Source organism: Euleptes europaea, chromosome 17, assembly GCF_029931775.1.
Source record: "Euleptes europaea isolate rEulEur1 chromosome 17, rEulEur1.hap1, whole genome shotgun sequence".
Classification (NCBI taxonomy): Eukaryota; Metazoa; Chordata; class Lepidosauria; order Squamata; family Sphaerodactylidae; genus Euleptes; species Euleptes europaea.
This window is the reverse complement of record NC_079328.1, coordinates 23,156,568-23,180,600: the sequence shown is the minus strand read 5'-3', so window position 1 is coordinate 23,180,600 and position 24,033 is coordinate 23,156,568. Positions and strand designations below refer to the sequence as shown.

Below are 24,033 nucleotides of genomic sequence, written 5' to 3'. Positions count from 1 at the left end.
TTAATTGAAAATATTAATTTATTATGGGTTTATAACTTTGTTTCGCGGACCTTAATTTAGTTCTCGCGGGGGTCCACGGACCCCTGGTTGGGAACCAGTGATCTACAGAGTGGCAAATTCAAGGCAAAACCTTCCATGAATAAATGACCTAAAGTGAAGCGGGCTTTCCTCCCTAGGAAGCCTGGCTGGGGCAGATGCCTCTAATTTGCTCTCTCGGGCTGTAGTGATGTTAAAAAGATAAGGGAAAGGTCATGGGAGACCACCAAGGAAGTCCAGGGTTGCTGAGCCGAGGAAGGCACTGGCAAACCACCTCTGCTAGCCTCTTGCCTTGAAAACCCCAAAAAGGGGTCGCCGTCAATCGGCTGCGACTTGAAGGCCTTTTACGCATACACAAAGGTCCCCTGGGCAAGCACCGGGTCATTCCTGACCCATGGGGTGGCATCACATCCCGACTTTTACTAGGCAGACTTTGTTTGCAGGGTGGTTTGCCAGGGCCTTCCCCAGTCATCTTCCCTTTACCCCCAGCAAGCTGGGTACTCGTTTCACTGACCTCGGAAGGTTGGAAGGCTGAGGGCGAAAACGCATGGTCGCTTTATCCTCCTTTAGTCCCTGTTTTAGCCAGGATCGAACGCACATTAGGCGAAACTCATGTGCTCAATCCTGGCTGAATCCTGGCTGAAACAGATTAAAGGAGGATAAAGCGACCATGCGTTTTCGCCCTGAGTCAACCTTGAGCCGGCTACCTGAAACCGACTTCAATCAGGATCGTGAACAGAGCTTTGGACTGGGAAGAAAGCCCATGGAACATATTGAGGCTGACTTCCGAGGAGATGTGCGTTGGATTTGCACTGTCTGTCTGGAAAGTTGCGTTTCGTCGCAAGGAGAAAGCCTACTGGCAGTGGCAGACTGGCCAGGGTGTCAGTTTGCCTGATGGCAAGTGGGCCCTTGATGAAGTGGGGCCCCCTTAAACATTAGACAATATGTTTCAAATGTTAATGACCTTTTAGTAGCTTGAAAATATAATAGAAGTTCCAATACTATTACTGTATGCAACTAAAATTTTAATTGTACCTTTTTTCCACTTGTGTATTTTTTGAAAATTTTATTTATTATAAAAATTAAATGATAACCTTATCGTTGTGGGTGGGCCCCCTTTGTCTCCTGGCAATATTTTTAGACCCAGTCCACCACTGCCTGGTGGGGGGGGAACTTGACCTTTTATACCTGGCCTATGGTTGCCAGCTCTGGGTTGGGAAATACCTGGAGATTTTGAGAGGGGGTGGAGCCTGAGGACGGTGGGGTTCAAGAAACCATTTTCTCCAAGGGATCTGATCACTATCATCTGGAAATCAGTTGTAATAGCAGGAGATCTCCAGGTGCCACCTGGAGGCTGGCAACCCTATGGTGGCCCATGCATCTGTGGAGCGTTCTACGGCTTTTCTGTCTCGAACCTCACAATGTCTGAAGCTAGATCGCAGTGATTATTGGGACAGCATGTCAGCCATGCATAAATCCTCTGCTTTCAATAGGCACCGGTAACTCTGCAGAGTGTCCACCTTCCCGGCCTTTCTTTTGGATTTCACTTTCATTTGCTGTTTTTTGTATACAGCAGCCACAAGGCAGTGCTAACTACTGAAAACAGGAATTATGACAGTTTGTGATTGAGTTCTAACTTTGATGCTATCACTACACTTGGAAAGTTTCTGATATTTGGAGGCTCTTGAGAGTTTTGAAGTGCCAAATGCATAGCAACCAATGGATGACACACACGCCTCTGCTCTTTTAAACAGTGGATAGCGGTAAGCCAGAAGGTTTTGGGTGATATTTCATTGGGGCATATAGTGATCTGTTATTCTTGGGGAGGGGGTGCAAATAGGGGGCTTTCTGGATTTCCAGCAGCCCCTTCTCCCCAGGCCCATGTTTCATGTGCATGTACATCATAAATATGTCTATATAAATAAAGGTGCCTTTTGCAGAGTGCTGTTTTTTAATGCCCTAATTTTTTACTTGTGATTTGGGGAGGCATTTGATGATGATAACAACTGTGCATGATCACGTTGCAATTTACTTATGGCAGCCCTAAGACCATGGGGTTTCTAAGGCAAGAAATGAGCAGAAGCAGTTTGCCATTGCCTTCCCCTGCATCCCAAACCCAGTCTTCCTTGGTGCTCTCCCATCCAAGTACTAACCACGGCTGACCCTGCTTAGTTTCCAAGTTCTGATGAGATGGGGCGAGGCTGGGCTGTTAGGCGGCAGCATTTGTTGATACTGGTACATTTTTGGTGAGTAGTAGTGGATTAAATTAAAGAAAGCTGATAGGAAGAAAGTAGATTCCTTTGAAATGTGGTGTTGGAGGAGAGAGTTACGGATACCCTGGACCGCCAAAAAAAACCAAATCAGTGGGTTATAGATCAAATCAAGCCTGAACTGACCCTAGAAGCTAAAATGACTAAACTGAGGCTATCGTATTTTGGTCACATTATGAGAAGACAAGAGTCACTGGAAAAGACAGTCATGCTAGGAAAAGTTGAGGGCGGCAGGAAAAGAGGAAGACCCAACAAGAGATGGATTGACTCAATAAAGGAAGCCACGGCCCTCAATTTGCAAGATCTGAGCAAGGCTGTCAAAGATAGGACATTTGAGGACTTTGATTCATAGGGTCGCCATGAGTCGTAAGCGACTTAACACACACACAGTGGATTAAAAGTTAAAAATCACAGGAGAACTAACAAAAATACACTTCACTGGTCTACTGAATAAAGTATATTATCAGGGAAACGGGCAATTTCTGTGCTGTATTCAGGACAGAAACCTAGTTGCTGTATGCTGATAAGGATACATTGTGGAGGGGGTGTGTCATACAAAATCAGGTCTTTGCGCGGGACATGAGGCTGTGTCATCTTGCAGAGAACAGAATCCCAGTATTAGGAAATTTTATACGTTGGGTGGGGGGAGCAAAGATGGTGTTGGGGCATTTCCAAGGGGAAAGTCTCCTAGTCACGGGGATGTACGATTTGGCTTGGCAGAAAGCTTAGTTATTCATAAAGACCTTGCAAGGAAAACATAATATTGGCACAAGGAAACGACACTTGGGAAGGCACTGTACTAAAATGAAGGTTTAAGCCAGATGTGGTGCTGGGGGGTCTCCTGGCTGCAGAGCTGCATGAATTGGTCTGGTCTAAGGCTTATTGACAGGTGCAAAAACCCCATTGCCTTATTCATCTGCATTGTGTGTGTGTAAAGTGGCATCAAGTCGCAGCTGACTTATGGCGACCCCCACAAGGGGCTCTCAAGGGAAGTGAGAAGCAGAGGTGGTTTACTATTGCCTTCCTCTGCTGAGACTTCCTTGGCGGTCTCCTTTCTAAGTACTGACCCTGCTTAGCTTCCGAGAAGCTAATGCTCTAGGAATTCCCCCAATCTCTTTGGTAAAAACCACAGAGATTGGGGAAATTCCTTAAGCACTATGGGGGGGATGATGTGATTCCCCACTCCCATTTTTCTCTTGCTACTCACTTGATGAGACATGGACGGCAGGGGAGGAGCTCATTTACTACAGGTGGCCACCTGGTTAGCCTGGGTGTAAACTAAGTACATAAACAAATCCTTCTTGTAACCCTTCCCTTTGCTAAACAGGATGTGGGGTTCTTTCGAAACACAGTTTTTCAAACAGGGGTTTTTAATGATGTCATTTGTACATTACAAGAAAGCACCAACTATCACCTCTGCGACAATACCTTTTCTGATAGTAAATTAGTTCAAAAAGCACTAGATGAGTGGTATCTCTAGAAATGTGCAGCATTACCCTGCCTGATTTCTGCCACAGACTGTGTAGTATAGAATCTTAGCACAGCCTCTCCCCATAGATGAGGGGTTGGGGTGTGTTCACATTCTCTCCCCACACCTGTTCTTAGTCCCATCACCCTTTTATCACCGATTTCCATCACTTCTCAGCATCTGAGGGCATAGGGTCATCCCCTCGGCTCAAAGAAGCTGTTTCCCCTTGCATTGAACGGAGTCTTTGTCAAAAAATGAAGTTAGTGTCTCATGAATCCAGCCTCTTAGCCATGCTGCATTGCAACAAATTTGTGGAATTTGACTTTCCAGATTTTGCACTTAAACTCACAACTAACAGAAATTACGCAAGGATGCGGAAAAATGGCCAAGGTAAACAACTCCCCACTAGGGAGGGTGATCAAAAGGAAGGTTCAGCCAGGCCTTCTTTTCTCACCACTGTTTGACAAACTGCCCCTTTCCCTGCCACACAACCAGGATGATCAAGGCAAATCCAGGCTTGCAGGCTTTAAGAACTTGGCCTTTGTGGATGTAACTGAACTATTTATTTATATATCAGATTTATAATCTGCCCTCCCTAGCCTAGACCGGGCTCAGGGCAACTCACAATTTAAAATAACAGTATGATAAAAACATGGTAAAACAGTAATTAAAATGAGCCCATACAACATTTAGATATCTAAATGCCACTGGTGTGATACAGGCCACAGTAATACTGTAACATTCCACAGACCCCAATAATTCAAAGGGGATGGGTGTACAGGGTAGGGTAGGGAGGCCAGTATTGATGGAAATCAACGGTAGCTGGCCTCAACTATAGGCCTGGTGGAATAGCTCTATCTTGCAGGTACTGAAGAATTCTCTAAAGTCCCACAGGGCCCTGGTCTCATTTGAGAGAAGAAGAAGACTTGGTTTTTATATGCCAACTTTCTCTACCAGTTAAGGAAGAATCAAACCGGCTTACAATCACCTTCCCTTCCCCTCCCCACAACAGACACCCTGTGAGGTAGGTGGGGCTGAGAGAGCTCTAAGAGAGCTGTGACTAGCCCAAGGTCACCCAGCTGGCTTCGTGTGTAGGAGCGAGGAAACAAATCCAGTTCACCAGATTAGTCTCCGCCGCTCATGTGGAGAAGTGGGGAATCAAACACGGTTCTCCAGATTAGAGTCCACAGTTCCAAACCACCGCTCTTAACCACTACACTAGCCCCCTGCCTGTCATCTGTATAAAGTAGGGTGGGTTGCTGGAAATAGGGAACGTAGTGCTTTTTCTTCTTGCAAGGTGTCTATATGGAACAAACGTGACCAAACTCACACCCTTATTTCAATAACCTCAGTGCAGACAGAATCAGAAAAACATGAACCCTTAAGCCTTCCAATCACTCTTCCAATGCAATATGTGAAGTAGCCAATTGCCAAGAGGATTTTTTGCAATCTCTCCCCATCAGAAAAGAAAGGCAGGGGAAAAGAATAGATACAGAGCATATAGATGTAGCATGTGTTGCAGTGTAGATACGATACGAGCAAAAGAGTGACCATGCTTCTGTACCATAATAGAGCACACTTCCCCACCCCCAACCTAAAAGAAGATGAAGCAGTTTAGATAGGAACAGGCCGCCATTTTGCTCAGTTCCCACTGGGCACCTTGAGGGGCCTGGGATGTCATCGACATTCTTCACTTCTTTCGTCTGGCTTTGGGATGCGTTTCCAAAGGGCCATTCTCTCCATCTCCTACTCCATCCTCTGGAGCCGTAACATTCCCAAAGGTTCCAAGCAGGATTTCATTGACATAGGACAGGGTGAGGTTATTAAAGACCAAGTTGAGATGCTCAACCCCCGGCATCTCCATAACGTGCACCTTTTCTTTCTGCTGGCCGTGCCACCGCTTACACAGTTCCAGGCTGCCCTTGTTAACAGAGTCATCCCCGTCGCTGTACAATATGTCCACAGGGTCCTCATAGGGGAAGTTATCGTCATAGATATAGGTCGCCGGAGTGGGTTGCCCAGTGCCGTACAGGCAATACACCTCGACACCTGGAGGGGGCAGATCTCTCAAAAGGTCCTTGGTATCGTTCCACATGTACCAGCCATCCTCAAAGTTGACATCGGTGAAGAAGCGTTGGTAGTCACTTAAGGTGTAGTTGTAGAAAGGGCTAGAGATGAAGATGTGGTTGTCAGGCCAAGCCATTCTAGTTGGGAACAACCATGGATTGCTGGTGGTCAGTTGCCGTTCTTCACGTAGTTTGATGCTGGACATGATCGGGATGCCTTGGTTGTTACCTGCCATTCAGACAAACATTGTCAACTGCAGAAACAAATACCTTACAGCAGAGGTCCACAACCTTTGTTGAGTATGTGGGTACTTTTGGAATTTTGGACAGGGAGTGGGCATCACTACAGAATGTTTGCCATGCAGGAAAATGTTGGGCGGTTCCAAACCAAGGATCCTCCTGCAATGGAGGCAGCTCTTTCTGAATGGGTGTTCCCTGCAGACACCAACTTCATGCCTCCAGGGCTCTTCTGAAATATCACCTGTTCCAATGAGGCGGACGAGAACCAGGACTAGCTGTTTGCTTTAGGGAAGGGATGATTTGCTGAAGAAGTAAACTGGCACCAGGAAAGCCACTGGCTGGTGCCATGACACCCATGGGCATCACACTGGGGCCTCTGCCTTATAGAAGAGGAAAACAGCGCAGAGAGAAAGATCAGCTGTAACTCTGGTCCAAATCATGCTCCCACACACTTGGGAATCACGTTCCGAGTACAGAACTCCCTGACTATTTCTGTCAAACAGACCTGGGGATACACCTGGGGAAAGGCAGAGAAGAACTTTTGGTGATAGGTAAAAGTGAGAGGAAAGCCACGCTCAGGGATCTTTCACACAGGTTTTCTCACTGTTTGGTGTCCAACCACGGCGTTTTTTCCTCTGAGCTTCCTCATGTTTGCCATTAACCATTTGCTGTCTTTTGCATGGTTTCCTCATTGTTCCTCCACGCTATCTCAAAATCAGCTCAAAGGTGGTTTGAGAAAGCATAGAGAAACAATAAAGGAACCATAGAAAGACCAACATGACATTGTGGAGAAAGCTTGGAGAAAACCAGCTGCAGTTTGGCACTCAAACCACAGCAAAACCTTTCTGTAAAAATATCCCTTAAAATGGGGGTGTTTCAAATATACAAAGTTGCTCTTATCTTCTGGAAACTGTGAGGGTTCAGCCACTGAGATGGAGGGCCATCAAGTTTGTCCCACACCCCGTCAGCACCTCACCTGAAGCCATGGCCCTCAAGGACTTCACAGCTCCCCCCCAGGGAGCCCCAAGCGAGATGAAGCCTTGGACAAAATGGTCTTTCCAGTCCTGAGGCTGCTGGAGCAGAAAGTATAAGATAAGAAGGTTGCCCAGGCTGTGGCCCATGAGGAAGACCCGCTTCTGGTAGGCATTGTGCATCTCCTCCACAAGGGCACGCAGGTTGTGGAAGTATTCCTCTTGATCATCTGCAGAAATGGGATTGTCAGCCAGGGCCCTCCCAACTACACTACCCAAATTGATAGCTGCTGAAGCCATAATTGTAGAGCCCCCCCCCCCCTTCAAGACTAGTACACTTCAAAGTCCCTTGTAAATCTGCAGAGGATACTGGGATGCAAGCACCTGTTGAAAGTGACTGTTAGAGAGGAGTCACCCAGTCCTTCTCCACAGCTGGCCCGGTCCTGCTCTATCCCTGAGGCAGCTTGGAACATGGAGGAGGTCTCCCTCAAGTGCCAACAACCCTCTTGAGATGGTATTGAACAAATGAAGCTGCCTTATACTGAATCAGACCCTTGGTCCATCAAAGTCAGTATTGTCTACTCAGACCGGCAGCGGCTCTCCAGGGTCTCAGGCAGAGGTCTTTCACCTCACCTGCTTGCCTAGTCCATTTAACTGGAGGTGCCAGGGATTGAACCTGGGACCTTCTGCATGCCAAGCAGATGCTCTACCACTGAGCCACGGCCCCTCCCCATATTTTCTCCCATGAAGCTGAAGTTGGTTCCCAGTTCCTTATTCATCGTTCCTAGTTCTTCCTTTGTGACGCAAATCACAAATGTTGACAATACTTTAAAGGCTCAGCCCTGGACCATCACAAATCCTGCATAACCAGACTCAGAGGACTTGACTCTGAAAGAAGTGCTATGCTGTTCCACAGGCCACAGCCTGGTTTCAGTGCTTATGGTTCCAAAACTAGGTGCCCCTGGAGAAATGAAGAAGGTTAAGAATCTGGGGGTATCTGTAACTCAAAGCAAGCTTTGTACCACCCCCCCAAATCATACTTCCCCCTAACTCTGAGGACTGTGCCCTGCCAGGAAACCTAAGAGAGTATCCTGACCCAAAGCCTAGTTTCTGGGCCAAGGGCTTCAAGATCTGGTGCCCCATTTAGTCAAGGCACTTGGACTTATTCACCCCAGTTTCTAGTAAGGCCTTCTAAGCTCAGCTGGGTCATACTTACTGGGTCCAGCCCTCCAATCGTAAGGAGCAGCTCTCACTGTATGATCTCGTACGTAGCCATTATTGACCAGGTGTTGCACCAGGGTGTGCATATATCCTGCAGAAAGGGGTATAATGAGGTCAAATGGAAGGGCAACATTAGTTCTACTACTTCACTACATATTTCACTGCATATTATACTACAGGCATTTTATATGTATTGTACTATATAATATACTATATATTTTCCTGTAGGGTAGCCCTGACTAGCTCAATCTCATCAGAGTTTGGAAGCTAAGCAGGGTTGGTCCTTGGATCGAAGAGCATCAAGGAAGACTAGGGCTGCTATGCAGAGGAAGGCAATGGCTAACCACCTCTGCTCATCTCTTGCCTTGAAAACCACATCAGGTGGAGCTTCATAGGGCCAGCATGAGTAGGTTGGGGCTTGATGGCACTGCCTGGATGTACCTTTGATGTACACTTCATTTTGCAGACATCTCTCTGGTTTTCCCCAAGCCTCACACAGGAACTGAACCAGTAGAGGCAGCCCTTGATTACAAACAGGCTACCACGTTGCCCCAGTGGACGTTTCCAAGTAGTCTTCAAGGGCAGCCCCATGTAGAATGTGTTACAGTAATCTATCCTCAAGGTTACCACAATATGGATCAGCATGACTAGATGCCTGCAGAACCTTCCAAAAGAAATACAAGTAAACTGAATTTTCCTGTTTTTTAAACTAGCAGACCTCACTCTAAATAGGATTCTGAATCTTTTAACAGAATCCTTCAATGAAAGTTGTACCTTATCAATAATGGGGAGAACTACCCCCATTGCATGAAGCTATTTTACCGATCAACATTAATTCCAGATTATGTGGATTCAGTTTTAGCTTATTCTGCCTTCATCACTTTACCACAGTGTGCATGCACTGTCTTTGCACAGAAATGGCAGCTTGTGACTATTGAGACAAGGTGATATACAACTGAATATACAACTTTCCACAGAGTCACTAATCACACTCCCAACATCAACCAGTACTTCCAGAGATCTCATAAGATCCAGAAAACTCCTGGGGTGGGCTAATTTAATTTGTCCACTGTTCTTGAGGAGGCAGGGGGCCCATCTTTAAAAAAGCTTTCTTCAGATAACAGTCTGACCACGGTATGGTTGGATTTCCAAACCTCAAGCAGATCTCAGGAAACCTGCTAAGTACAGAAGATTAAAGCTGCAGTCCTGAAAGGGTGTGTATGCGAATCGGCATAGGAGCCAGCGTGACCCCGCGCCAGCGTAAGTGCCCATTTATCCCAGGATAAGGGGCATTTACGCAGCATCGGGGGCATTCACGCTGGTAAGCCATGCCACTGTGAGAGACTTTGCCACTGGGGCTGCTATGCCGGCAGTGAAATCCCGGAAGAGGGAGCCCGTGCTGGTGTGTGTGGGGCGTTTCCAGGGCATTCCAAGGGGCGGAGCTGATGTTAGCATCCTAATCCCTTTCTCCCTGGGAACGCCCCCTTGAGCTGTGGCGTTGCCACGCCACCTGGTGTCATGGGCCCTGCCTTGGGAGCTGAGGACTCGGAGGACTCTGAAGCTGACGTGGAGGAACACGTTGCCTCTGGGCCCTCAGTACCTCCATTGCAGCCAGTAGCACAGGAGCCTGAAACAACTCAGCAGGAACCACAGCTAGGCAGGGAGATGGAACAAGGGCAGACAGAAGCTACTCTTCCCCCAACCCCTGCAGTGGAAGCTGAGAATGGCAGCCCTCCAAGCTCGCCTGAACCCGATAGGCGTATCAGGGCTCGGCAGCGTGTGGTTCTGCAAGGTAGAAGGAGAAGTGCTCGCTTGGAGAGGCTAAGCAGACAGAGAACTGGTGCTGAGTCGTTTCAGGATGAAGCCTAGCCTGGAAGTGCACTGACTGATAAAGGCAGTGCAGGCGTGCTTTCACTTTGCGGAAGCAACCGTGCAGTTTCTCTGTGTTCCAGCTACAGCTCATGATTAATCTCTTTGGCCGTTGACTCCTACCTGCTTTGACGACGCCTCCGACTTCTGACCTCGGTAGACAGCATAACCTTTATCACCTGCTACCTCCCGCACGTCTGAGGACTGCGGGCACTGGCCAGCCCTTGGCCTACGCCGGCACACCTTTTTTGGTGGCTTAGCCTCACTGTTTGCTATGGGGGCATTTTCCCATTTTTATTTTTTAAACAGCTTTTATTGTATTTTTGGCAGCCAAGAAGCCACTGTGGATCTACCCCCTCCCTTGGGAATGGGCTGCCCATCAAGCATGTGATCTTTTCCAAATGTTGGGCCCAGTACAATATTAAACAGAGTTTATTAGCTTGTAAATATTTTGTATTGTATATTAATTATTTGAATATTGTTGTGTTTGTTGTTGGATGTAAACAGCCCTGAGCCTTGTTCTGGCAGGGAAGGGGCAGGATATAAATTTAATAAAATAAAATATAACTAAATAAATAAAAATGGGGCAGGCTCATGGTTGCCAAAAACTCCAGAGCCAATCCTGACAAGACAGGCCACCGCAGTGTGTATCTGGGATACAGATACATCTGGGATAGGGTTGCCAGCTCTGGGTTGGGAAATACCTGGAGATTTTGGAGGTGGAGCCTGAGGAGGGCGGGGTTTGGAGAAGGAAGGGACTTCAATGCCATAGAGTCCATTGCCAAAGCAGCCATTTTCTCCAGGTGAACTCTATTGGCTGGAGATCAGTTGTAATAGCAGGAGATCTTTAGCCACCACCTGGGGGTTGGCAACCCTAGTCTCGGAGCCTCCTGCACTAGGCCAGAGATCACCAAAACGTGCTGTCAAGCTACACAGATGTTGAACCAGAAGAATGTCAAAATACAAAAGTATGTGGCTGAGGGACATATACTCATCGATTTAATTTATCATGTACAAACATTATGACTACCTATATATACTAACTAAAATACATCCAGGTTACAATCCACAATAATTCTACTGGCATAGAATCAAGAGTCCTTTTGCAATCCTTGAACCTCTTCTTCCATGTGTCATGGATATCTCTTCAATGATGCAACACCAGTAGAACAGTTAATAAATAAAGCTATAAATCATCTCTTCAGTATCGGTAGAAAAACAACTGTAAATCATCTCTTCAGTACTAGTAGATAAATACGACCGTTTGCCAGCTCCTAATCCCGTTTCATAAAAATCTTCATCAGAACTTCACATTTGTCTCATTCGCCCGGAATAATTCACAATACCTGGATGTATTTTAATCAGTATAGGTAGTCGTAATGTTTGCACACAATAAATTAAATCTATGAGTATATGTCCCTCAGCCACATCCTTTTTGTATTTCGAGGTTGGCGTGGCATAGTTACTAATTTTCCTTGAAACCAGAAGAATGCCCAGTCTTAGTCAAAGGGAAGACAGTCAATGCCTGCAATTGTTTGTACTGGCAACCTGTTGGAGGAGAAAGACTCTCAGAGGATAATAGCTCCCCCCCCCCGTTTGCTGTTGCTGTTCTGTACCCAGCCAGCACTAATTGTGATAGAGTAACACAGTCAAACTTATCCAGCCAAGTTTCAGTCAACCAAATCGGGTCAAACTGCTCCTCCAGCATAAGGTCAAATAAACTGGAGGCCTTGTTTTTAAATCAGAGTGATATTACATAACATTAAGGCTGGGGTAAAAACTCGCTCCATTTACAAATTTAAAGATAGACTACAGAAGCAGCAAAGAGGTATTCTTCCAGGGCAGCAGATCCACTATCCCATATCTAGTCCACATACAACACAGAGAGAGCCTGCCACTCCCCTCCCCACACACACACACCACCTGGTGCTTCAACTAAATCCCAGAAGAATTCTCTGCTTTCTTGTCTCAGGTTGTTGGCCAAGATGTCTCTTATTTCACACAGAGCCGCACCAGCCCCTTTCATTCAGCTGGGAGAGGTTACCTCCTTCAAATTTCCTTGAGTGCTTCAACAAAGCTGTCAGTCGACCTAAAAAAATTATCCCTCACTTAGGAAACATTCCCTGAAGTTCCCATTCTTTTGTAATAGGGCCTGGCTCTGCTCCCCTTAGGCTAAATCCATCACAAATTCTCGCCCATACACACACACACACACACACAGAGAGAGAGAGAGAGAGAGAGAGAGAGAGAGAGAGCAGGCTGAACTCTATTTGCTTCCCCAAGCAATGGAAGCACATCACAGGAGCAAGCATTTCTGACACATCCCTGTATTGGAGACGTCCCATCTTGGAGATGGGTAGCAGCAGCACAAGGAGGAGTGCTAGGGTGGTGAACCAACCCTGCATACATACAGACATCCCCTTACCAACCAGTTTACTCTTGTCCAGGTATTCCACAGAGTAGGTTTTGCCAAACCCAGGGACTCGGACATGGACACCCGGTGCATTGGACATTCTCTGGGTTGTCCTGTTGTATACCACTCTGCAGGCAAAGGAGAGAGCAGACATGGGTGCAAAGCAAAACACGGCTATTGCTTCAGATTTTTCCTCTCCCAACCACTTAAAACTTTAGGTCTTACTTTAAAAAAAAATCACAGTCATAATTGCTACGATGCTCACCTCCTGTTTATGCGCATGCTGCCCTCAAGATCCATGTTGTTGACCTTTCTCTCCCTCCATCTTGGCACCAAGACCAGCTCTTCTCTGCCAGTCAGATGACAGCCAGAAGGTAAGTTTAAGGCCATCTACAAATGTGAAGACTGACCGCCAGCAGAGAACGGGCTGGACTGGCTGCCATTCCACAGAATCTTTCAGGGGGTCAAAAGTAGGGTTCCCAACACTGGCCTGGGAAATGCCTGGATATTTGGAGCCAATGCCCAGGGAGCTCGGCGGGGACATGATGCCACAGAGGTTGTGTGGCAAAGCTGCCATTTTCTCCAGGAATGGTTACCAACCTCAGGTTGGGGCTTGATGATCTCCTGGAGTAACAACTGATCTCCAGACTACAGAGACCAGTTTCCCTGGAGGAAATGGCAGCTTTGGAAGGTAGGCTGAGGGCAAGGGCCTCCAACGTGGTGCCCATGGATGCCATGGCGCCTGCCAATACCTTTTCAGGTGCCCGCCAAATGCTTTTTAGGAAGTGAGGGGGAGGTAGGGCTTTTGCCCAGCAAAACGTCTGATAGATTATTAGAAATTTGGTTTGCTGTGCAGATTTTTTTAATGTTACTTTGGCAGCAGAGGCCACCACAGCACAAGGATCTACACAGTGTTACTGAAGTTAAGCTATGGCAATCATTGTATGGCTGGTTCTACCTCCTGTGGCAGAATTCCAAATGTGCTCACAGGCTCAAAAACATTGGGGACCCCTGCTCTAAGGCATTACTTCCCTGCTGAGCTCTCTCTCCAGGTGCTACCACCAAATCTCCAAGAATTTCCCAAGACAAAGTTAACAATCCTAAATCCAGGTGAACTGATCTCTGTGGGTGGGAGATCAGTTATAGTTCTGGAAGAACTGCATCTCTCTCCTCCCTCCCCTGAGACTGGTAACACCAGTCGGGGAAGGAAATGCAATTTCTGTTGTTCTCCCCTTAGTGGCTGTGCAAAGAGTATTTATGTGGATGTTCTCCCCTCAGTAGGGTTGCCAGGTCCCTCTTCACCACCAGCAGAAGGCTTTGGGGGCAGAGCCTGAGGAGGGAGGGATTTGGGGAGGGACTTCAATGCCATAGAGTCCCATTGCCAAAGCGGCCATTTTCTCCAGGTGAACTGATCTCTATTGGCTGGAGATCAGCTGTAATAGCAGGAGATCTCCAGCTAGTATATGGAGGCTGGCAACCACACCTGCCACCATCTGGAGGTTATCAAAAAAGAAAGACTTTATGCTAAATATAGGAAGATCAACCCAATACAACACCTCTGTACCTATACCCAAGGTTAGAAAGAAAGTACAGAAAAAGGCTACAGACTGCACTTAACAACAATTATATTGATAATAACAACTGCTACAAGCCAATAGAATTACATAGTACAGTCACAATCACTTTGAGGTTGAAGTCTTCAAGTGTAGAAAAATTTCAATATGCAGAAAAAATAAGCTGGGAAACGATCGTCTTCCAGTTTATTTTTTCTGCATATTGAAATTTTTCTACACTTGAAGACTTCAACCTCGGAGTGATTGTGACTGTACTATGTAATTCTATTGGCTTGTAGCAGTTGTTATTATCAATATAATTGTTGTTGTGCAGTTCGTAGGAAGATAGCAAAAAAAAAGTAGCACTATGGTTAAATCAATATATGTAGTACAACCAATCCCTTAACCGGTCTCTTATCATTACACATCAAAGAATCCACACGTTAACATATCCTCTTATAGGTTTCTATTGTTGCACAAAGCTCAAGTCACTGTTACATAACATCCAGTTACTACATGCTATTCCACATTACCAGCTGTTCATAATTTAACTTAGGAAATACCAAAACTGGAGGTTGAGCGTGTCTCAGCATAAGCGCCCCTACCTGGTGTTGTCAATCCAACAGTCCACCCCCAGGGGCAGAAACATGTTGAGGTTCAGCCAGATGGTGAAGTAGTCTTCAGTTTTGCGATAGCACATCCAGTTGACCACATCAGGCTTGTCTAGCTTGGCCTCTAATTGGTTCCCAAGGCAACCGGGCACTGCAGGACAGGAGAAGGAGATAGAGGGATGTCTAAAGCATAGTTTAATAGATTGGTTTCTATGTCCTAAGGAAACCATGGTTATGTAGCTGTGTACGAAGCGGCCATTGCTGGAGAAGCTGGAGACTGAGGGGTAGGGTTGCCATCTTTTGACTTCCCTCCTCAGCTCCTGCGCTTTTAACAGTAGCGGCATAGAGTTGTGCTTGGAGAAGCTTCACCAGCTACATTTATTTTTTTATTTATTTACTGTTTTTACATTAGTTATAGTCCGCCTTTCTCACAGGGACTCAAGGGGGATTACACAGAGTAAGCCCATACAATCAACGGGATGGGGCATTAAATAGGATTTTTCGGATTGTATTTCTGCAGGTCAGGCTATGAAAAGCACACAAGCAGCGGGAGGTGGGGGTGGTTCTAAAATGTTGGCAACCTTGATCCTGCCATTTGCTTTTATGGCTGACAGAGTTTCATCTATCAGAGATTTCTGCTCTCACATATGAACCACATATCTCTGTCTGTTAAATAATATTGCATTTTCTGTTTCTGTGTTTAATAATATAGCATACTGTTGTTGTAAAGTTTGTAACTCCTTCTGCCAAATGCTGTTTTCATTTTTGTTTTTACTTCTATTTAATTGGGTTTCCTTCTGTCTTATCTCCTCTAATATTAATTTCTTAGCTTTTTCTTTTTTTCTACACCATATAGTATTTTGTTGAATCAGAACCCCTCTAATGCCTTCCCTGCCTCCCATACCATAATGTCAGAGGTTTCCTTGTTCATATTATTACTTAAATAATCTTTTATTGCTGTCTGTATAATCCCTCTACTGTCTTGCCTCTTTAGTAAATTTTCATTTATCTTCCAAGTTCTCCTTCTCGCAGGTCCGATTTTTAACTTTATTTTAATAGGACAATGATCTGTTAGAACTTTGGGTAATATAGCTGCAACTTATAAATTACTTATTACTTCTTTGGAGGTCCAAATCGTATCTATTCTTGATTAAGAGACGTTTCTTGCGGAGAAAAAGGTATATTCTGTTCTAAATTTTTAGCTCTCCAAGTATCAAACATATCCCAGTGGTATACCAAGTTACAAAATATACTCGGAAGTTTCCCTTCCTTTTTGTCCCTCTTTTTTTAGTATTCCTATCTATTTTTGGGTTTATCACCCCATTGAAATCCCCCATCCTTATCATTTTATCAGAACCATATTCTGCCATTATCCGTTCTAATTCCATAAAGAATTTTTTTTTAATTTGGAGCATATACTCCTACTAATAAAAAAATTTTACCCTGTGTTTTTATGGTAATGATCAATATTCTTCCTTGCTCATCTTTATATATTAAATTTGGTTCCAAATATTTTGCAACATAGAAGGCCATCCCGTTTGTTTTTTTACTATTACATGCAGTGAATAAATATCCCAATCTTTCATACTGTAACAACTTACTATCTTTTTCTAGCATATGTGTCTCTTGCAAACACAAAATTTCAATTTTTGATTTTTTTAAATATTGGAAAATCTTCTCTTCTTAGGAGAGTTGCATCCATTAACATTCCATGATAACATCTTAATTGACATCTATTCTTTATTCAATCAGTGCAGTCCCCCTTAACCCTTCTCCCTCCAGTTTTCCTTAATATGAAAAGGCGAAAAAGCCAAAGAGGCAAACAGAAGAGGGAAAAAAAGTTTGCATTTTCTAAAGATCTGTATCTTTAGATATGTATCTTTAGAGAATCTGTATTCCTCTATTACTCCTCCATTTGCTCCTTTCTCCATCTGGCCCTCATTTAGGTCTTGTTTATGGTTAAAGTCTTGTGACCTCCTTCTTTGAAGATCTTTGTCATATCTTCGTAGAAATTCTTCCGCTTTGAGAGTGTTGAAAATTCTATGTTTTTTACTCTTGTATCTGAAGGAAATTCTTTGAGGTATTTCCCATCTGAACTGGATTTGGTTAAAATTTAACCTATCAGTTAAAAATCTGAAGTCCTTTCTTTTTTTTAGAATTCTTACTGGTATTTCCTGCATAAGCCTCATCTTCTCTCCTTCTAAAATGAGTGGTTCACTGTAATGTTGTTGTAATATCATATCTCTGTATGCTTTAGTCAATAGTTGAACGATATCTCTTGGTACATCATGCTTTCGCGCATAGAAGGAATTAACTCTGTATGACGTCACCATCATTCCCTGAATTGTGGTTTCTTCTTCTTGTAAGAATTCTGAGATTGGTTTAATTAGGTAGCTACATAGATCTTTTCTCTCTGCCCCCTCTTTAAGGCAGTCTCAAAGTTGACTCTTTTAATTTTAACTACATCATTGCCATTTGATCTTGCAGCTCAGAGTCCATTCTTTCAGTGGCTTCCAGTTTGGTTTCAACCTGCTCCAGTCTTTTTTTATATCTTTGCTCTCTTGTGTTGCTTTCAGTAATTTACATTCATTTTTTCTTGTTTTTCTTTATAAGATTTTTGGCTTTCTTCTAATGAGTCTATTGTTTTGGTGTGTTGTTGCAATAATTCGTTATGTTGTTTTAAAAGCTCTGTATGCTGTGATAGTATTTCTGAATGTTGTGCTAAAGTAACCACATTTTGGTTCAGTAACTCTTGGTTTTTAGCAACCATTTGATAAATATTTTCAAGCATTTCATCTGTGTTTGGTTTATTTTTAGGAATTTTATCTCCTTTTGTTTGCTATGAAGGTGCCATGACTACCAAAGGTGAAATTTGAGGGCTAGAACTCCTCCTTACAGCTTGAGTTGTGGCTTCCTTGGGAGGTGGTAAGCTCTCCTTCCCTGGAGGTTTTTAAGCAGAGGCTAGATGGCCATCTGTCAGCAATGCTGATTCTATGACCTTAAGCAGATGATGAGAGGGAGGGCATCTTGGCCATCTTCCGGAGTAGGGGGTCACTGGGTGTGTGCGGGGGAGATAGTTGTGAATTTCCTGCATTGTACAGGGGGTTGGACTAGAAGACCCTGGTGGTCCCTTCCAACTCTATGATTCTATGATTCTAAGTGCCAGTGCCAGGAGGCAACATCAGGGGAAGGCCTGGGCCTCTGTGCCCTCTTATTGGACCTCCAGATAGGGTTGCCAGTCGGCTTGGAATGGTGGGCAATTGCCCGCCAATCCATCGGCCGACTCACAGCAAGGATCTCGCTTGCACAGCCACAAGCAATGCAATCCCGTCACTTCCAATTTACTTCCAGAAGCGTCGCAGCGCGACAGGACGATTTACCACTCCTCCGCCAGAGGAGAGGGGGGACCTGGCAACCTTAGGAACTGATCTCTGTCGCCTGGAGGTCAGTTGTAATAGCAGGAGATCTCCGTCCACCACCTGGAGGTGGCAACCCTAACAAAATGGCTGTCGCAGGCGGTGGAGCCAGCTGCAAAATGACTGCCACAGCTTAACTTCAGTAATACTGTGTAGATCCTTGCGGTGTGGTGGTGGCAGCTGCCGCCAAAGCAACGTTTTAGAAAAGCTGCACAGCCTATCAGATCTCCAATAGTCAATCAGCAGCCTTGCTGGGCAATAGCCCTACCTGGCCCCTTCCTAAAATCACTTGGTGGGTGCCAGAAAAGGTGTTGGCGGGTGCACCATGTGGGAATCCCTGCTCTATGGCATCACCTTATGGCTGAGTTCCCTCTTTAAACCCCACCCTCCTCAGGCACCACCCCCAAATCATTCAGTATTCTTCCCTGCTGGCCTTCCAACCCACCATAATATATGCATATGGTAATAAGAGGAAGCCGGTGTGGTGTAGTGGTTGGAATGTCAGCCTAGTATCTGAGAGAGCCAGGTTCAAATCCCTACTCTGCCATTGTTCAGGCCATTCACTCTTTTGCAACCAAATCTACCTCAAGGTAGTTGTAAGGTTAAAAAGGAGACCGTGAATGAGTGGAAAGTGCAAAAATAGATTTGTTAGCATGGCAGTCATGCCTCCCAGGAAGGAGGGAGACAGGAAGCTCTTTTTCGTCTTACAAACAGGTGAGCCACTTCAAACTCAATGGAAGAAGAGCGGGACAAAAATGTGAAAAACAGAAACTATGAGAGGGGGCCTCTCTGGGCAGAGATCAACAGATCCACTTTAGGTTTCCTGGGCAAACAAAGCAAAGTCCAGCTAGGTTATACATTTTCCCCAGCTACGTCCCTGGGTTTGGGGGATTTATGCCTCCCAGACGTGTGTTGGAAAGAAATTGTGCAAGGAAATAATCTCATAGAGGGGTCAATAGGGAATCAGAAAAAAAGAGGAGGAAATCCGAGGACACAAGAGAGACTCTCTTGAAGTAGGTTAAAGGCAGTGAAGCAAAGGTTGACAGATTCATTCTGGAACAGAGCTCCTCTGCCTTTAACCAAAAGGAAAATTGTGGAAACACATCTTCACCTGTAAGTCCAATGGCAAGGATGGCATCCATGTGGTGTGGTGGTTAGAACATCAGACTAGGATCTGGGAGACAGAGGTTCAAATCCCCACTCTGCCAGGGAAGCCTGCTAAGTGAGCTTGGATCCATCGCATGTGGGGTGTTAAGTGCCGTCAAGTTGCTATGAGTCAATGTCTTCCAAAATGTCTCATCTTTAACAGCTTTGCTCAGGTCTTGCAAAATTGAGGGCCGTGGCTTCCTTTATAGAGTCAATCCATCTCTTGTTGGGTCTTCCTCTTTTCCTGCTGCCCTCAACTTTTCCTACCACGATTGTCTTTTCTAGTGGCTCGACTCTTCTCATAATGTGACCAAAGTATGTTAACCTCAGTTTAGTCATTTTAGCTTCTAGGGCCAGTTCAGGCTTGATTTGATCTATAACCCTCTGATTTGTTTTTTTGGCAGTCCATGGTAGCCGTAACACACTCCTCCAAGGCCACATTTCAGAGGAATCTACTTTCTTCCTGTCAGCTTTCTTCATTGTCCAGCCTTCGCACCCATACAAAGTAATAGGGAATACGATGACATGAATTACCGGTAACTCGATCTTGGTTGCCAGTGACACATCCTTACACTTAAGAATCTTTCCTAGCTCCTCCATGGCTGCCCTTCCCAGTCTCGATCTCCTTCTGATTTCTTGGCTGCAGTCTCCCTTTTGGTTGCCAAGGAATAGAAAGTCTTGAACAATTTCAATTTCCTCATTGTCAACCCATCACATACTCTCAACCTAACCTACCTCATGATTGTTATGAGGATAACATGGAGAACGATGTAAACAGCTTTGGATCCCATTGGGCAGAAAGGTGGGGTATAAATGAAGTAAATATATAAATATGCCAGCAAAAATGGACCCTTCTTAGCACTGTTTTGGTGCTCCCCCGCGATCCTTCAGCCTTCCTACCCCAGATTATATATTCAGACCTTAAAGAAACTTGCCATTCTAGAATTCCCTGCTGCTCAGCTGTCTTTGATTTGTTCTGGGCTATTGCTCTATCTAGCATCAGGTGGGCCATCTCCCAAAGGGAGAAGAATTGCTTCCTTGGGCATGCCAGTTTGAGACTTTCCCGTTGATTGGTACTTAAATTGGATTTAAAATAATTTTAAAAAGATTTAGGAAGCTGAAAAACAGGCAGGTAACCTTGCCTCTCCTGGCAGCTGCAAGAACTGGCAAAGTTTACTCCAGTGACAGCACAGGGTACACAGATTGTGACATCAAAACGCAATGGTCCTATTGGAGCATGCAGAGGGTTGTTGGTGGAGCAAGGGAGAAGGCAGCCACCACTACTCCCCTCCAGGACTATTTGCTGTTCCTAAAGTGGGTGTCTCGGCATGTTCATTTGAGCTACCCCTGGTAATTTAGGGTCTCTGACTTGTATGTTGAGAAGGGGAGCACAATTTGGTCCTAAAGGCAGGCTGTTTGAAGCTGGAGGACTAGGGCACAAGAAGGAAGTGTGATAGGGTTGCCAGGTCCCTCTTTGCCACTGGCAGGAGGTTTTTGGGGCAGAGCCTGAGGAGGGCGGGGCTTGGGGAGGGGAGGGATTTCAATGCCATAGAGTCCAATTGCCAAAGTAGCTACTTTCTCCAGGTGAACTGATCTCTGTCAGCTGGAGATCAGTTGTAATAGCAGGAGATCTCCAGCTAGTACCTGGAGGTTGGCAACCCTAAAGTGTGATCAACGCCGTCTTCAGTCCATAACAACATCCTCAATGCTCATGTGTCTGTCCCCTCCTCCTGCTAAACTGCTTTAATAGAGAGGGATGAAGAAATAGATCGCTCAGGGGGAGGAGAGGAGAAGTGATAAAGTCCCTTTGAAGAGCTTGCAACCTTTCCTCCGGGGAAGAGCCTCCGACTTCTAGGACTCACCTAAGCAGACATTGCTACTTTCCTCAGGTTACACATTTCCCCCAGTTATGTCCCTGGGTTTGGGGGATTTATGCCTCCCAGATATGTGCAGGTTCAATTCAAATTGGGACTGTGTAAGGTTACCAAGCTCCCGGTGAGGTCTGGAGTTCTCCTAGAATTACAACTGATCTCCAGCTGACAGAGACCTGTTCCCCAGAGAAAACAGTAGCCTTGGAAGGTGGACTCTATGGCATCACGTCCTCCCTGAGCATCCCATGAGGCATACGCAGAACATGAGGAGCACTGCCATGTTTTGTGTCTCACAGGGAACCGTGCCGCGGTGAACACAGCAGAGCATTCTGGGATAACAACCACAGCAACCACTTCCAAAGAAGCCTTGTTAGGAGAAATCAAGGCATGCGGACAGCAAGAAGACAAAAATACTAGTTCCTATATTGTCTTTTGCATTATATGCAATCACTGACCATTATCACAAGTCAGATGTTAAGTGTCCTGTGACCCTCTGGAACCCCTGATTCAAAGCTTCCCATTGTCCTCAAAGCTCCTGCTCAATACATGACTCACATTAATATCTCCAGTTTTTGTAATCCTGAATTATAATTCAATCAAAAACTGCCCTTCCTGGTGCCATTTAGTCAGTTCTGGCATTTCCTCCTGATTACTCTCAAATATTCCTTTATCCTCTGTCGTAATCTTTTGTTTCCTATAAAGAACCCATTTTATTCTATGGGACAAAAACTGAATAACTAACCTGACTTTAGAGCCAGGAAAGAGAGACTCTGATCCTGGATACCGGCTGAACTGCAACAGACTCCCAACACACACTGGGATCCCTCTTCCTTCCACCTCATTTATTCACAGAATAGGACAGGTAATCTTTGCTCTCCCCTAATCTATCCCCCCTATTATCCAAACCACTATGCCCAATCTTCCACACCTTTCGCTCAGAGATTAACTCCTGCTCCCGATTTGCTGAATATTTGTAAGTTGTTGCTATATTAATTGGGATAAGGAATGTGTTTGTGCTGTGGTTTAGTATGGCTAGTATTTGCTTAGAATAAGTTCCCCCCTCCATTGTACCAAATGGTTAAGAGGGGTGGTTTGGAGTGGTGGGCTGTGATCTGGAGAACCGGGTTTGATTCCCCACTCCTCCACATGAGCGGCGGACGTTAATCTGGTGAACCGGGTTGGTTTCTCCACTCCTACACATGAAGCCAGCTGGGTGACCTTGGGCTAGTCACACTCAGCCCCACCAACCTCGCAGGGTGTCTGTTGTGGGGAGGGGAAGGGAAGGTGATTGTACTCCGGTTTGATTCTGCCTTAAGTGGTAGAGAAAGTAGGCATATAAAAACCAACTGTGTTTGTGGGGGTGCGGTAACACTACGCAGTTTCCTGGAGCTGAAATGGTTCCTAGTACCCACTGTGTGCCATATTGGGGGGCTCCATATCTACTGCTGAGGTACACATTGGTTTCTCTGATGGGGCACATAGCACCCCCCAGGCTATTTCAGGTTTGGAAAACAGCATAGGTGGGGAGCCCATGTGCACTTTGGTGGCAGATTCCCAGATCATGTCTGTTGAACTGACCCAGGGAAAATATATCGTTAGGCTGTAGTTTAGGGAACTATCAATGACTCTGTAACATTATGGCCATCATTACACCAATCCCTACTCTCCTCTCAAAACTATTTGCATGCCTAGCAACTTATAATATCTCTCACACCAAGGACAGTGTCAAAGACTGGCATGCTTCACGAGTCTGGAAGGGTTAACAGACCAGCTAATCCATATTGTATTCCCACCATATGCTGGACATGCCACAAGAACAGGATACTGGTCAAGCAACCTATCCCCTGCAGGTAGCTCAGAGGGACATGTCTGGTCCTGAACTACCCTTGTGGGGAGCAGCAGTAAAAACATAAGACTCCTTGAGACTAGCATGTTCCATTTTCACACCAGATTCCTTGAGAGGAGCCCTGTGCTATTTCATCTTGGCAGCCGCCTGCCCAATCCAGGCCAGCTAGGCTAAACCTAGGGTTGCCAACTGTATATTGGGAAAACCCTGGAGAACTGGGGGTGGAAACTAGGGAGGCAGGGTTTGGAGAGGGAAGGGACCTCAGTGCGGTATAATGCCAAAAGAAAAAAAAAACCCAAAGCAGCTATTTCCTCCAGGGGAACTGATCTCTGTAGTCTGGAGATCCATTGTTATTACAGGAGACCTCTGAGTCCCATCTAGAGGTTGGCAATCCTAGCTAAGTCAATCATCTCAAGCTCCCCCCCCCACCCGCTGGACCAGGTAGCAAGTCTCAAGCCTTGCCTGCAATGATCTGCCCCCACCCCACGACTGCCACCGGCCTTTCTACGTATCCCACACCAGGCTTTCTTTACCCAACTTACCAAGCACCACCGGGGGGGTGTTGTTGGCGAGAGCAGCTTCTGGGGTGGAACTGGGTGGGAAGAGCACATCTAAGAGCCAGAATGGGCTCGCAGGCTGGAAGAGGAACAGAAAGAGCACCACGGGTCCAAGGAAGCTCCCCATCCGAGCTCTGCTCTCCAGCCAGCCCAGCCTACTCCGGGACAGTCTATTCAACCCAGCTCGCTACTGAGAGGGTCAATCTTTTAAAAGCAGCACACTACAGAGAGGCGGAGACAAGGTGGGGAATCATTAGCAGATGCTAGGCTTAGGTCAGCCCAGAAGGGCTGTCTGTGCCTCTCGGCTCCAGCCCCTACACAACACCGTCAGGGGAGTACGTGTGCTTCGTTGGCAGAAAAGAGCATCCAAAAAAAGTAGATGTTGGAATGTGAAAAGCCTCCCCCTCCCCAGGGAGCCTGCAAGAACTTGTTCCTACTATAATTGAAACCAGATGCATCCAAGGTCCAGTTCATACGAA

At 45.7% G+C, this 24,033-nt stretch overlaps 1 protein-coding gene across 1 annotated transcript; it reads right to left on the bottom strand.

Moving 5' to 3' along the window:
- Nucleotides 1-5,464: 5,464 nt before the first annotated feature.
- Nucleotides 5,465-23,726, bottom strand: LCAT (lecithin-cholesterol acyltransferase). Its single transcript, XM_056862326.1, has 6 exons — nucleotides 23,540-23,726; nucleotides 14,713-14,869; nucleotides 12,567-12,682; nucleotides 8,268-8,363; nucleotides 7,057-7,281; nucleotides 5,465-6,069 (listed from the first exon to the last, which is right to left on the bottom strand). The coding sequence occupies exons 1-6, from the start codon at nucleotides 23,679-23,681 to the stop codon at nucleotides 5,465-5,467; spliced, it is 1,341 nt and encodes a 446-aa protein (XP_056718304.1). The 5' UTR covers nucleotides 23,682-23,726.
- Nucleotides 23,727-24,033: the final 307 nt, after the last annotated feature.

Coding starts and splice junctions, on each gene's coding strand:
- LCAT (XM_056862326.1), bottom strand. CDS start 23,681: ATGGGGAGCTTCCTTGGACCCGTGGTGCTCTTTCTGTTCCTCTTCCAG. Junction 8,364..12,566: donor GGACAAGAGTAAACTGGTTG/GTAAGGGGATGT, acceptor CCCTTTCTGCAG/GATATATGCACACCCTGGTG. Junction 6,070..7,056: donor CTTGAGGGCCATGGCTTCAG/GTGAGGTGCTGA, acceptor TCTGAATGGCAG/GTAACAACCAAGGCATCCCG.